Raw genomic sequence first — 13,901 nt, 5'->3', positions numbered from 1 at the left:
GTACACCCCTTTGTGGGCTGAGTGCAAAGTCTTGGTGTAGGTAAGCCTTAATTGCTGTTGGTACACTGGGAGGAATTGACCTCCAGGCCAATTGGCTGTGAGGACCCGCTGTGTCTATAATGGAAGAACTGCTGCGCTGGAGACACGCTTATGGTGCAGGACTTGTTTCAGTGGGGCTTTGGTGCTCACTGAGTCTGCCTCTTGAATGTGTCACTTATGGATGTGAGGAGTTGAAATCTGGTGTCTCACACTGACCACTAGGTACACTGGCTTCTGGATCTCCAATGGGGTGCAGGTCAGCTACTGTCTGAGGCCACCCAGCAGGAGCTACAGCGAGAACTACAGTTTTCTCCTCTTTGCTTGGGGTTTGGAGGTTTTGGAGCTGTCTGACCCGGGCTGCAAGTTTGCTATGTTAAGCTGCGATAGGGCAGGTCATTCATATGCTAAAGCCGCTGCTTGAAGCTTGGGTGGGTTTGTAGGTTGTGCAGGGCAGGGTCTCAGGGCGTCACTAGGCTAGGGTGTGGCAAACAGCGATGGCTGCCAGTAAGCCGTCTCTGTGTCTCCGACTGCGTCCCAGCGTCCCGCGCCCCAGCGTAGTAAACAATTATTCCTGCGTGCAGCCCTGCAAGCAAGCCACCGTCACTTTCCAACCCGATGGCAGACAGTCCAGCTTCTCCCCATAGGAGTTTGGGTCCCCCGCATCTCCCCAGAAACTGAAGTTCAGAGTAATTGGGAGCTTGTCTCCCTTTGGGTTGAAAAAAGCAGCGCTCTCAGTCACCCGCTGCCAGCCCAATTCGCGCGCCTCTATACCTCAGCTTTTCAGTGCTTGTGCACGTCTCAATGCTCTTTTCTCTTTCCTTCTAGTCGTAGAACTTCCACTCAGCCAGCTTTCCCGTGGTTCTGGGTGATAGACGTTTTGTCTTTTAGTTGTAGTTTTGAAATTGTCGTGCGAGGCAGCAGTTTAGGTGTTTACCTACGCCGCCATCTTGGATCCATGATGACAGTCTTATAGAAGCATTTTTTCTCTTGCCACTTTAAACTTTTTCTCTTTGTCTTTAACCTCTTAGAGTTTATCTTGTTTGGACCTCTTGATGTTTCCTGGTCTTGTATGTCTATTTCCTTTGCCAGGTTAGGGAAGTTTTCAGTCTTTATTTCTTCAAATAGGTTTTCAATCCCTTGCTCTCTTTCTTCTCCTTCTGGCATTCCATGATGTGAATGTTGGTATGCTTGATGTTGTGCCAGAAGTCCCTTAAGCTAGCCTCATGTTTTTAAATTCTTTTTTCTTTTTGTTGTTCCACTTGGGTGTTTTCTGCTGCTTTTTCTTCTAAATTACTGATTCAGTTCCTCTGCTTAATATAATTAGCCATTGACTCCTCCCAGTGTATTCTTCATTTCAGTTATTATACTCATCATTTTTCACTGGTTATTTTTTCTGGTTTCTATCTTTTTGCGTAAATTCTCAGCGAGTTCATCTATTCTTCCCATAAGTTCATTGAACATTCTTATAACCAGTATTTTCAACTCTATATCTGCTAAATTGCTTGCTGCCTCCATTTTGTTTAGTTGTTTTTCTGGATTTTGTCCTGTTTTTTCACTTGGGACATGTTTCTTTGCCTTCTCATTTTGGCTTACCTTCGTATGTAGGTGGTCCTACTACATCTCCCAGTCATGGCCATGTGGCCTTATGTATAATGGGTATCTTGTGGGGCCCAGTAGTGCAGTCTTCCTGTTCACCTGAGCTGGGTTTTGTGTGCCCTCCTGTTGTAGTTGAACCTTGATTGCTGTTTGCATATCAGTGGTGGGATTGACCCTCAGGCTAACTGGCTGGGAGGGGTGGCTGTGACTATAGCAGACAAGTTGTTGTATGAGGTCTGGCCACACAGAGTGAAATTTGCTCTAGCAGGGCTTTGTTACTTAATCCACCTTTTGGGTGTGTCATTGGTGGAGTTAATTGGGTGGTGTGCTGATATGGTCTGAAACTGGCCACCAGGTATATTGGTTACGAGCCCTCTTAGGAGGTTCTCTGGTGTAGGCCCAGGTCAGCTGCTGCTTCTGCCCTACCCACGGCCACCTGGTAGGAGAAACAAAGTGATCTTTTTGTGCTGGTAGCTGCTTGGGGCTTGTAGGCACCTAAGAGAGGCTATACTTCAAACTGAAACCAGTTGCCACCAGTGCCAGGCTGGGAGCCACTTAGCAAGAGGCACATGGCACACCGAGGGCAGCCACTTTGTGTTTGGGTTTTGTGGACCTTTCAGAGATATTAGGGAAGTCCACAGAGTGGTGGTGGCTGGTCACTTGTGAGGAACTGCTGCTGAAAGAGGTTTGGGCCTGTGTATGAGTTGGGTGGGGCAGGGGTCTCAGATAATCTCCAGGGTGGTGTGAGGGATGCTAGACAGTTTGATGGAGACTCAGATATGGCACCAGCATGTGCCGAGTGGGTGGAGGGCTTAGAAAAGGAACAATGGCACCTACCTGCACTTCTGTCTGGGAGAGCTGCCCCTTAAGCCATCACTCTGAAGCCAGACAATTCAGTTCCTCTAGGTATGTCCCTGCAGCTTTTCAAGCTGTTACTTGGACTCAGAGTAAGTGAGTCCATCAGTGATTAAGTCTATGCATGGGCCCTTTAAAATTGTGTCTAGGACTCCAGGAGCCCTCCATCTCAGTCAGCCACAAATTCCTCTGGTTTTCACAGCCAGGTGTTGTGGGGTCTCCTCTTCTTGGCACTGGTGCTGTGGACTGGGGAGCCGGTTGTGGGCTGGGACCCCTTGATCCTCAGTGGGGACCTTAGAAGCTGAGATATCCCTCCTGATTCTTTTATTTTTTAATAGTAGTAGTATGGTTTATTAAGCTGTGCCTTAGTACAGACACTGGGGCTTGCCCAGGAAGCTCTTGATGTATAAAGCCCAATTTCAGTTCTTTTTGAGCAATGACACCAGGAAATTGACAGTGAAGTAGATGTCGTATACAAGCTTATCATCATCTGTCATCTTAACATGACCAAAAGCCACTGTCAGACACACACCTTCTCTTCACCTGGAACTTGATTGTGGATTTCACTTCATTGACTTTGGCCACTATGCTCTCATTGTGAGTCAGCAAGGAAGGGAACTTGCCAGACTTACTTAAGCCTGGGCTTAGGATTCATGGGATCTGCTTGATCAGAAGACTCTGAAGCCAAAGAGTCATTATACTTCTTGGACAGATTCTTGACCAGTTTCTTACTCTTGTTGAGTTTCTTCAGTGCTTTGATGTCCGTGTCAGGGATATCCACAACCTTGGCCTTGTCACAGTGCTGCTGGTCTCCCAGAACATATACTGAGAACTTGGGGCGGGGAGTGGAATTAAGCTTGAGGTAACCCAGAGTGTTTGTCCTTCTGAGGGTCAAGCTGATCTGCTGCTCCACAGTCTCCAAAAACTTCCAGCACTTGCACTGGTTCCTGTGCAGGCTTCCCACACTGCCTTGTAGAGGATGTCACAGGAGACTTTGCTGCTTATGGGGCCTTGAGCCACAAAACCCAGAAAGAGCTCCCTTCTGATTCTCAACCACCACATACGGTGTGAGGCCAGCCAGTTTCACATTTCTGCCCCTCCTACCAGTCTTGACATGGTTTCTTCTTTATATCCTTAGTTATAGGAGTTCATTCAGCTAGTATTCAGGTGGCTCTCAAGGGTGGTTGTTCTATTTAGTTGTAATTTTGAGGTGATCATGGGAGGAGGCAAACACAGCATCTACTTACTCTACCATCTTGACTAGAAGTCCAATTTTTTTCTTTTTGTTCATTGGTGTTTCCTAATTTTTGCACAATTATAGCTTCTGTAAAAACAAAAAGTTTATTTTTTATTTAAAAAATGAGAGCCTTAAATTAGATGATTCTTTCTGTCTGTAGAATCCCCTGATTTCATTACAGCTCTCAAATGTTGTTTTCTCTGGTTTCTTTTCTTTCTTTGGCTTCATGAAAGAATGATTTCATTTTCCAATGTGCTCACTGAAGGGACACTACTAGTATGTTCCCCAAGGTCTGGGGTGTAGCCTGCAGTCAGGTCTGGGCCACTTGCAATAGGGGCATGCTGAGGGGCATGGGCCACGGGGCCTGGCCAGCGAACACTAGGTGAGGAACTTTTATATAGCCTGGGGTGAGACATGCAGAGGGAGGAAGAAGCAGAGGAGTTTGGCTGAGGAAGTAAAGTTCTATCCCTTCTTACTCTACTTCTCCTTAAAAGGAAGAAAACATTATATCAGCCCAAGAAACCATCAGCCAGGATCCTGAGAGAGGTCAGAATCATTGTAGAGAGATGCTAACCCAGGAGGTGGGAGTCTCAGTGGAGCCCCTGTTTCCTAGGCTAGAAGGAGGGGGTGAGGGGGCTCTGTAGTTGATTTTGTTCTCAGGAAATGGGCTAGTCTGGGTGCCTGTGACCTGGAGCCTTGGGGACATCAGACCTAACACTCTCATAATCTGGTGAGCAGCACTTTCCACTTAGATCCCAGAGTTTTAAAAAATAAGAATCTGTGGAATCTGAGCCCATTGGATAAATGCTATTTTGAAGTAGAAAGAAAGTAATCTATGGCCCCATTCCTTATTACTATCCTGGTATTAAAAAGAAGCCAACCACAATCTCCTCAGTTGAGACTGCTGTGCTGATCGACCTGTGTCCCCATCCCCTTTCTCACAGCTGTGAGGCTGTCCATGCCAGGCTCAAGACCCTGTGCTCTGTGGCCCTGGTGGTGGACACCGTCCTGAGGCTGGCGCTTACCCTGTCGCCACTGTGCAGCCCAGTGGCCTGTTCTTTCAAGGTGACTTGCACCCTGTGTGAAGGCAGCTGATTACCCTCTTTCCCTAAAACCACAGGCTAGGGGTCTCTTGAGGTGTACTCTCCTTCCCATGAAACCAGGGGTGGGGGTGGAATTGTGCCCAGGCTTCCTTGGCAAGATGGCCCTTCACCTATCAGGTGAGTTTTGTGAAGAATTTCACCTGACTCTGCCCCCTCCGGCCCTCCCGCGCCCCCATAACACACACACACACACACACACACACACACACACACACACACACACACACACACAGACTGTTTTTCATCTATTTTTCTGAACTCAATAGGTGCCTTGAGGACATAAGTGCTCAGGTTGTGATCCCTGTCATTAAATTCCTGGTCTGGGTAGAGGCATTCCTGTGGGCACTGGGTGGAGTGTTCCCAGGGGAATGGGCCATCTAGAGCAGCAACATGAAGCAAACACTATGACCCTGCTTCCCTGTGTCTGTTCAGGTTTTTGTCTCTATCTGGACAGGATACTGAGGGCGAGCTCTGAGAGGAGGCATGCTGAGAGAAGATGCAGCAGAAGAGACCTGGGTAGAAGCTAGGGTCTTCTCTCGGTTCTCTTTCCCGTCATAGATAACCACCCCAACTTGAGCTGTTATGAAGCTCTGGTGACTCCGCAGCGTGGAGGATGGTGTGCTTTCTCCCACCGTGCTCCTTCCCAGCCCTGGCTACTGCCCACCAGGTCCCAACACACCACCCTCTTCGCCCCATGCCTCCCAGCTAGGATATAGGCCTGAAGACCCTCCCCTCAGCTACTTGCAAAGCTCCAGTCATCCACTCCTCCCCCCCCCCATCTCCCTTCTGTCGCAGTCATGACACTCTGTGGGACCCTTCGGGCAGGAACAACTCCCATGGGGGCTGCTCCCTGGCAGGTATCAGTGGGATGACTGACCTGGGGCCCAAGCACGGCAGACAGAGGCCAGACCAGGCTGGCGCAAAGTTCATATCTTTGCCAGCCACGCCCCTCTCATTTTTAGATCAGAAATCAGTTCCCACATACTTGCCTCTTGCTAGAACATCCTCCTCACCAGCTGAAGAGGAGAAACAGAAATCCTGGAAGAGCTGGCTCAGAGATTTAAATAGGCCAGGAGCCAGAAAACATGAGAAGGTGCGGAGCAGGGACAAAGCATACTTCACTTCCCCTCCCCCCACAAAGATGCCCCTGTTACAATGAGGAACCTATAAGGGGTGGAACTTTTATTTTAAAATAAATACGACTATGGCTGGGAATAAGTTAGCCTTCATCTTCCAGGGATTTACACAGGTTCTTTTCCTGTATCAATCTCATTATGAGAATGTGATTTTCTTTAGAATTTTGCATTTAAGATGAACCCACACTGTCAGTCTGAGGGGAGCAGAAATGGGAGGAGTGAATGCACTGTGCATCAGCAGAGGGCGTAACCAAGGGACAGTGCCTATTTACATAAACAAATTACATGAGGCCTAGTTTACATTTGCTTAAGATTAGGGGTGGCTTCAATAATGCACCTAGCATTCTAGTGCTACGGTTGGATAAAACCTTTAAATTACACCATTTTACTTTCTAGTGACTTCAGGGAAAGTTGTAACAAACCAATGAACAGATGTAGAATATATTTACACACATTCTTGGTGTTCAAGGTGACATAAACATAACTCATCGCCCACAGTGGAGGGAAACCCAGGTGGGCACCGCTCAGCCAGGCACAGGTGCGGTTCCTCGGAGGTGCTCAAGGTGCTGATTCAGGTCCTCAGCCAAGGAGCCCAAGGAAGGGGGTTTTCTGGGTGCGTCTGCCAGAAAGGCCAGCAAGCATGGACTCCACTCGACTGCACCTCTCCTCTTCTGAAGGAGGAAAGCCGGGCCTCTGGGGTGCTTGGTGTGGGGGAGGCTTTGGGGCACAGGTGAGCGGAGGGAGGGGCACCACCAGGGGCAGGGGCTTGGGGTGAAGTGTTTCTCAGCCACCCCACTCACTGGCTGTTGGACATTGTGCAGACCATTGATTTCTTCCTGCCTACTTTCTTGTCCATAAAATGGGCCTAAAGACTTCAGAGAGGCTTTCCCTGGCTGTATTTGCCCTGAAGCCCTTTGTCCTCACTTGGAAAGTTTACAGGTAACAGAGAACATAAAAAGGACTACATGCTACAGCCCATTTGCTGTGCTTAGAGTCTGGGGTGAATGGTGGCTCACCTTTGTCTCCAGGCCGCTGTCAGGACCTAAGGGTCCTGACAGCTGAGTAAGAGTGGGCTGGAGACCTACCCCCACCCCCATGGTTAACCCCAAAGCAGGTTGCTGGGGTGTATATGGCCATGTGTTATAGCTGGACAGCAGCAACGATGGGGCCACAGATGCAGGATAATTTCCACAGATATTTATTTTAAACCATGGAGGTGACTTTGCGTTGCTGGGGTGTATATGGCCATGTGTTATAGCTGGACAGCAGCAACGATGGGGCCACAGATGCAGGATAATTTCCACAGATATTTATTTTAAACCATGGAGGCGACTTTGCGTTGCTAACGTACATTGGTAATGGCTCCATGTACAGTTCAGTTGGAGGGAAGCACAGTGGGACAGTGAGCAGAGTTTAGAAACATTCCCAACATTCAGCAGCATCTGAAGTAGAACTGAATACAGACATTTTAACACTGTAGGGAATCCCTGCTCAGTCCCAGTGATCACATTCAGGAAGTCAACGTCAAGGCTGCTTGGTTTGGTTGGTGGAATCAGTGACAGAAACCACATTTGAGAAATCTGTTCTATCTTCAGGCTTTTTACATCTTCAGCTGTATCCCTTGGAGAATCTCTTCAAAAAAAAAAGAAAAAAATATCCTCAAGTAACATGCCCGCTGCAGCCAGGCTCTGGCGTGGCCACAGACTGCTGGGCGTGCAGAGGAGAAATGTCCACGCCCCTGGTTATGGCTACAGTGGTCGACAGGCACGAGGTGGGGCTAGCACCTTCCCTGTTGTCCAGTTAATAACAGTCTTACTTTTCATAGATTTTCTTTCACAAAACAGTACATTGAAAAAAAAAAAGTCATTTAAAAGCAAGGCAAATGGCATAAAACACAATATATATGAGAGCACAATGGTTACCAATGACACAGTATTTTGGTCCATACTTCATATTGGTATATGCTACTGACATTAAGGTAGTCATCCATTTAAACGGGAAAAAAAGTGTATGTAAGTGAAACACTTTTTTCAAACCATTTCCCTTTTTATGTTATAGTTCTCCCTCTCATGCCTCCCAGAGAACCAAGGGGGGAAAAGGGGAGGAAAGAATCATGAATATCAAGGTCAGATTCTAAATTTAACCTTTTAAACCAACCTGTAGTCCCTGACGCTTTCTCTTCCAAGAAAGTCAGATACACTTTTGACTCATAAACGTGAACATTTTAAGACAGAACAGAAGACAAAGATGTTGCGATACGCTCCCATTTATTTGAGTTAAGTTAGCTGCGTGTGGGTCGGCCACTGATAACAGTCTAGGTCAGTTCAATAATAAATAACATTCATGGAATCACAGGATCTTGGGACTGGAAGGGTTCCTAAGAACAATCATTGAATTCAACCCTTATTCTAGGCGTAATCTCCTTCCCACATCACTGACAAGGGGCCATACGGTTTCCATTCCCTGGCATGGGAAACTCAAAGGAGGAATCCCATTCCAATTTTGGACAGATATAATTTTTAGATATTTCTTTGGTGTGTTAGGCCTAAATATGCTTCTCAGTGGGAAGGACAATGTTTAAAGACAAAATTAAAACCCCTCAACCAGTAGTATATAATACGTGGTTGTAAAGTTAAGTTGAAGTTTAAATATGAACATGGATGTTCTGAAACTAAGTTATGGACATATGATACTTGGGTACTGAAGGACAAAGGCAAATGGATGGAACAGCAGGAACTAGAAAGTGCCAAGCCCCACGGTGAGAGGCGGGGCGTGCCCCTGCCTGGGCAGAGCCCCTTTCACCGTCACTGAATTGAGGAAAAAGTTCCCTTCCGCTTGGAGAAGGCCATGTGATGAGGATTTTATCACATTTGCCACACTGCACTGAAACGATGCTGCTTCTGTACCAAAAGGGTTGGCTCTGCATATAAGTGTGATGCCAGCTGTCTAGAACAATCTCCTCCTGCTCAGGTCAAGGTCGTTAATTTTGCAAATGGGAGAAGCTTGCTCAGCCCATTTACGTAATTGTGCTATTAGATTCCTCCAGGCCAAGTCCATGCATGCGTGGTCTCCAGCTCTATCCACCTCAGTGCCTCCAGTGAGGGGCTGTGTACCCAGAAAGTTCAGAAATTAGTTACCATGGGTCTTTTTAAGATAACAATGCTAGGCATTTCCAAAGAAAAAGAAACTCTGATACTAGCCTGGACTGCAGGAAAACCTTGACTCTAAAACTGATGAGCCTCTAAGTAAACAAACGCCTCAAGGCCAACTATGTGCTGCCGCCCTCTCTGCAGTCATGAGCATTTGTGTCTCAAAGTGAGGAGAGCTCAGGCTCCAGGACTGCAGCCCAGAACTTGATATTCTCTGGCAACTGCAAACCACCTGTAGCCGATGCAGCAGGCTGATGCCAGATCATGGGCCTTTGTTTCTGCAGCCCGGAAAGTCATTTCCTTCCTCAACTCACCCTTTAGCTCGCTCTCAGATCAGCAAAGACTTTCTTCAGCAAAGTCCCTCTGGCCCCACCCACCCTGTACTGAAATGACCCATCTTCACATCTGTGTGGCCTCTGCCCTGGCCTGGAAATGGACCTTGTCATTCCAGGCCTAGTTCAAAGCCTGGCATAGAGTGAGCACTCACTAAATGGTTGGCCGAAATGGACTGGAATCTCAAGGATTATCCAGATAACTGAGTGTTAAAAAGGAACTTAATTTCTGTGTTTTGCAGTCAAATTGCTAGATATCCATGCTTTCACATCAGGAAAAATTTAACTTAGCATTATTTAACTTAGCAAAATGCTTCCTTTCACTTTAAAATGTAAATCTTAGTGAACAAGGTCTTTATATACAATAAGTTATATGAAAAAGCAAAACCAAGAGTGTCATTTAATGAATATTTATATTCAGTAACTTTGATACATAGTTTAGAGCTATCGCTTTGCTTAAAAGTCAAAATTCAGGCTTTAAAAATAGATTAATGTTAAGCAAAAATAAATTATGCTTTTAAAAAATTAATCTCAAAACATGTAAAGGTAATGTTCCATAGGAAGGGCAAATGCTGTAGGGCAACCTGTTATGAGCCTTCAGACATATGGGGTAGAGGTGCGCTTACAATGCCCCTGGATTTCCACTTAAGTATTACCACTGTGTGGTCTGTGGGGAAAGTGTAGGAAAGTTTATACTGATGAAGACCTGCAATGATTGCCTTACTACATGGTACGCCCCACCCCCCACTCATAGCCACAGGGCTGGGGGCATAAGAAGTGTCAGATTTGCGTAATAAGGAACAAACCTGGTTCCTGAGGCGCCCTGTCTCAAGGCACTGAAGTCACGCCCCTCGCTCGTGCAACTACCGGGTAGTGTTCAAAAGCAATTGTTGCTTGAAAATCCTTCTTTTAGATTTTCTTGTTTACACTTCAGCTAGTCTAACTGCCTGGTAGAACTAGTGCTTTGTGTATGGAACATTCTAGATCTCTGAAGATCCCTTCCAGTTTCATGATTTTATGATTCTTTGAATAATTCAAACAAATATATCATGGTTGACTGACTTCATATAAAAGACACACAACTTCAAGGGCTTAATGTAAAACCACCTTTGCTACTGAGGAGACATACAGGCAGTTAAAGGTTCCAGTAATATCATTTCTTTGGAGAAACCGAGAGCACGGGATTGGTTTTATCCTACCAAAGAAAGAACTATGTGCAGTTCTGCCACTTTCCCAACATAGCCATGCTAGGCATTACTTGCCAGAGCTGCTGTGTGTTGAAGTAACACAGAAAAATGTATGTAAAGTGCAAATCCAATAGGGCAAAGCAAGGACTATGACAGTTCACCTAGACAGGAGGAAAGGCAAGTGTGGGTGCCAGCTTCCTCCCTTGTGAATGAAGCCTCCATTTCCATAAAATGCTTGGAAGACACCCAACACCAGCACATAGATCTCTTGAGTTACAAAAACAGTGGAGATTCAACATAATTCACAGTATTACAAACATACAAATTCAAGCACCCATTTACTTGAAGAGAAAGAAAAGGGCAGAGCAATGGATACCTTGACATAGCTATGGTTTGTGATTGCGACTCTTCTCACCAATCAAGTGCCAAGTGGTTTCAGTCTCCGAGTGGCTCTATGGGCTGGGGTACAGCCACGCTGGGTGGGAGATGGCTATAGTGACATGCAGGGTCACAGACAGAGCCACCGTGGTGCACATGTGATCCCACAGGGACGATCACCTTCCCAAATGGGGTGTGAGCTCATCCAGACCTGACTCAGGTCCATGCCAGGCATGCTGGGTGCCTGACCTACTGCCTTTCTAACACTGTGTCTTCCTCTCTGCATGTTCCAAAAGCTGGAAAACAGAGTGATCCATCCCTATTATTCATTTCCAACATAGTTCTCCATTATGTGCAACTTAGTAATGGCTGCAGGTTCTAGTAATAAATTACAAAACAGACACATGGATATTTTTAATTTAATTCCCTTTTTAAAGCTCTCTCACAGGGCAATCATGCAGCAAAGACTCTGACTTTAACAGCTTGATGGCAAGCAAGGGTAATGTGGAAGGGGCCAGTGAAGGGACAACTGGTAATCACTTCTGTGCACACACATGCGTGCATCTGAGCTTAGAGTATGGTCACGTGGGCTGGTCTGATGTCTCAGGCAATGACTGTCGTGTCCCGTGGCTGATGGGGGAGCACCAATGCTGCAGCAGTCACTCTAGGAAGCTCCTTCCCCAGGAAGCACGCTAGGTCAGTATTAGGGGTGGTACCCAAGTATGGTTGGTAGTAGTTCTTTTGGTTAGAAAGAAAAGCAATTAATGGTCACGAGTGAAAAATTTGCTTTCCAGTAAAACAGAAAAAAATCGGGAGGATTTACCACTAAAAAATTGTCAAATCAGAAATGAACAAGAGACTGTGGAGGTAGGATTTGGAGAGAATGCCCAAGTAATTGGTCTGTTTACCTGTAAAGTTTTATTTAACCTGGTAGTAATCCCCAAGAGACTTAGTGATTCCCACAAAACCCCCCGACAGGTGAGGGATGAATGAGGTGATACCATGTAACATGCTTAGAATGGGGCAGGCACATAGCGCATGCTTGCCCACTCATTTAAATTCTATTTTTATAGGTGAAAATAAGATTTTTAAAAAAGGACTTCAATATCGTGAGTTGAGTCACTAAAACACAGAATATTTCACTTTTATCAAATTTGATCGGATTCCCTTAAAATCAGAGTTCTTCAGACTCATTTTCTAAAGCCCCATTTTACATTTTCAATAGGAAGACATCATGAGCTGTAAGATTCAGTACCTTTTATGTCTCAGACAACACAGTTTTAGTATAAGTGTGCAAAGTGTTCTAGTTTTTAAAGGGGGAGAAAATACAGATGGTGAGGAAGAGAACAGGATTCAACCTCACATAATGAACATGGTCAAGTTCAGAGATGATGTCACACACAAAAACATAGCTTAAAGATACCCTTTTTTTTTTTTAAGGACATAGGATTTTGTTTGTTTTTAATACAAGTGAGGGAGAGCTGTGTCAAAACTAAAACATGAAAGGCTCAGAAGGCTCCAATTGAATTAGAAACGATCCAGGCACTGATACTTGAAGCTCTGAGTTATAATCATCTACTCCCATGATGACAATGGCTGGGAACAGTTTTCTCATGGCATTTTTTAATATGGGAAAGACAGAGAAATCGGAGGCAGAAACACCAGGTCATTTCTACTCAATATAAGAACATGGATAAGTTAGACATTACACATCGTTCTTCAGGTGATTCAAGAAGTCAGTTGGTAAATCCACATGAATGGTTTTCCAAATCTCTCAATTGAAGAGGATTTCAAGGAAAGCAGAAACACGGTTTATAAGCAGTGTAAATACATACACTCTGGTGAAAAGCAGATGAAGGTTAGAGTAGATACAGAGAAGAAAAAGATGCTGACCACGTGATCCGTGCCCAAGTGAAGAAAACACGGAAACTGCTTTAAAATGACCAAAAATACCCTGAACAGACATTTCCCTCATTTCTCTGACACACAAAGCAACAACTAAAATGAAGTGTTGAAAATATAAAAATTAAACACCCCACACAGAGTTTACAGTATACTCAAACAATGCAGCAAGCCAGATTGTACAAACCATTTGTTAAAAAAATATCTTCTTTTATATTGTATGAACAAGTTGAAAGAGTCCCCTCCAAGTGTTCATTCACTGGCTCACCACTGTGCGCAGGTAATACGCAAACTCAGCTAGTTTCTTTAGTTTCTCTCTTCTCACATGTCTGCTTTACAGCTCCAGTAACGATTTGGATTAGAACAATCATTTCTTGAGTAAATACTATCTTTCAGATGCCTGGGAGTGTCATCAAGATACTACTGGGGTCATATCCCACAACTATAAAAAGAAAAAAGAAGATATACAATGAACTAGAATTACATTGTGTTGATGATAACCAATCCTTATAATTAAATTCAAGTAAATTTTTTAATTTAAGAAGCAACTAATTATACTAACATGACTCTGAAATCTTTAAAATAGTATTTTCCATCAAAAAGTACTATAACATAAACCTCAAAAACATGACCATGGCAGATGGACATCTTCATCCAGCTAATGGAGACTAAAAGCAGATTAGAGTCACTTAAGGGGGAGGGGAACTAAGCTATATTAGGCAGCAAATGGGTGCTAGGGATTGCTGTGTCCTTTCAATATCTTATCTCATTTAATATTCCAAACAATTCAAGGGGTCCATTTTAAAAAATAAAGGATCTGAGTCTCCAGAGTTTATTTTAAACTTGCTTAAAGTTTCAGAGACCTGGCAGCTTCCAAAGAGGGTTATTTTAACCACCTTATCCTGCTGCTGCCTCTAAAAATGGACCAGAATGAGCCTGGGAAGCAGAGCTCAGTGCGCTGGGCAAGCCTGTGCTATATGCCTGTGT

General features: G+C 45.0%; 2 protein-coding genes across 4 annotated transcripts in view; one reads left to right on the top strand and one right to left on the bottom strand.

The window, feature by feature from the left end:
• DHRS12 (dehydrogenase/reductase 12) overlaps nt 1-5,898 on the top strand; it is a gene marked incomplete at both ends in the record, with an annotated part of 57,701 nt that extends 51,803 nt beyond the window's left edge. Inside the window, 5 exon segments of the mRNA XM_080660131.1 lie at nt 3,446-3,557; nt 4,672-4,748; nt 4,751-4,792; nt 5,793-5,858; nt 5,861-5,898. Of these exon segments, the coding sequence (XP_080516257.1) occupies nt 3,446-3,557; nt 4,672-4,748; nt 4,751-4,792; nt 5,793-5,858; nt 5,861-5,898 (335 nt within the window).
• A 1,362-nt stretch (nt 5,899-7,260) lies between these two features.
• WDFY2 (WD repeat and FYVE domain containing 2) overlaps nt 7,261-13,901 on the bottom strand; it is a 324,311-nt gene continuing 317,670 nt past the window's right edge. For all 3 annotated transcript variants that reach the window (XM_080662909.1, XM_080662908.1, XM_080662910.1), the window contains one exon: nt 7,261-13,356. In XM_080662909.1, the coding sequence (XP_080519035.1) occupies nt 13,327-13,356 (30 nt within the window). In that variant the 3' untranslated portion in view covers nt 7,261-13,326. The remainder of the gene's footprint in view (nt 13,357-13,901) is intronic.

The sequence above is a fragment of the Plecotus auritus genome (assembly GCF_963455305.1).
Source record: "Plecotus auritus genome assembly, chromosome: 3".
In the NCBI taxonomy this organism is placed as follows: domain Eukaryota; kingdom Metazoa; phylum Chordata; class Mammalia; order Chiroptera; family Vespertilionidae; genus Plecotus; species Plecotus auritus.
The sequence above is the reverse complement of the archived record's forward strand: the minus strand, read 5'-3'. Positions and strand labels throughout refer to the sequence as shown.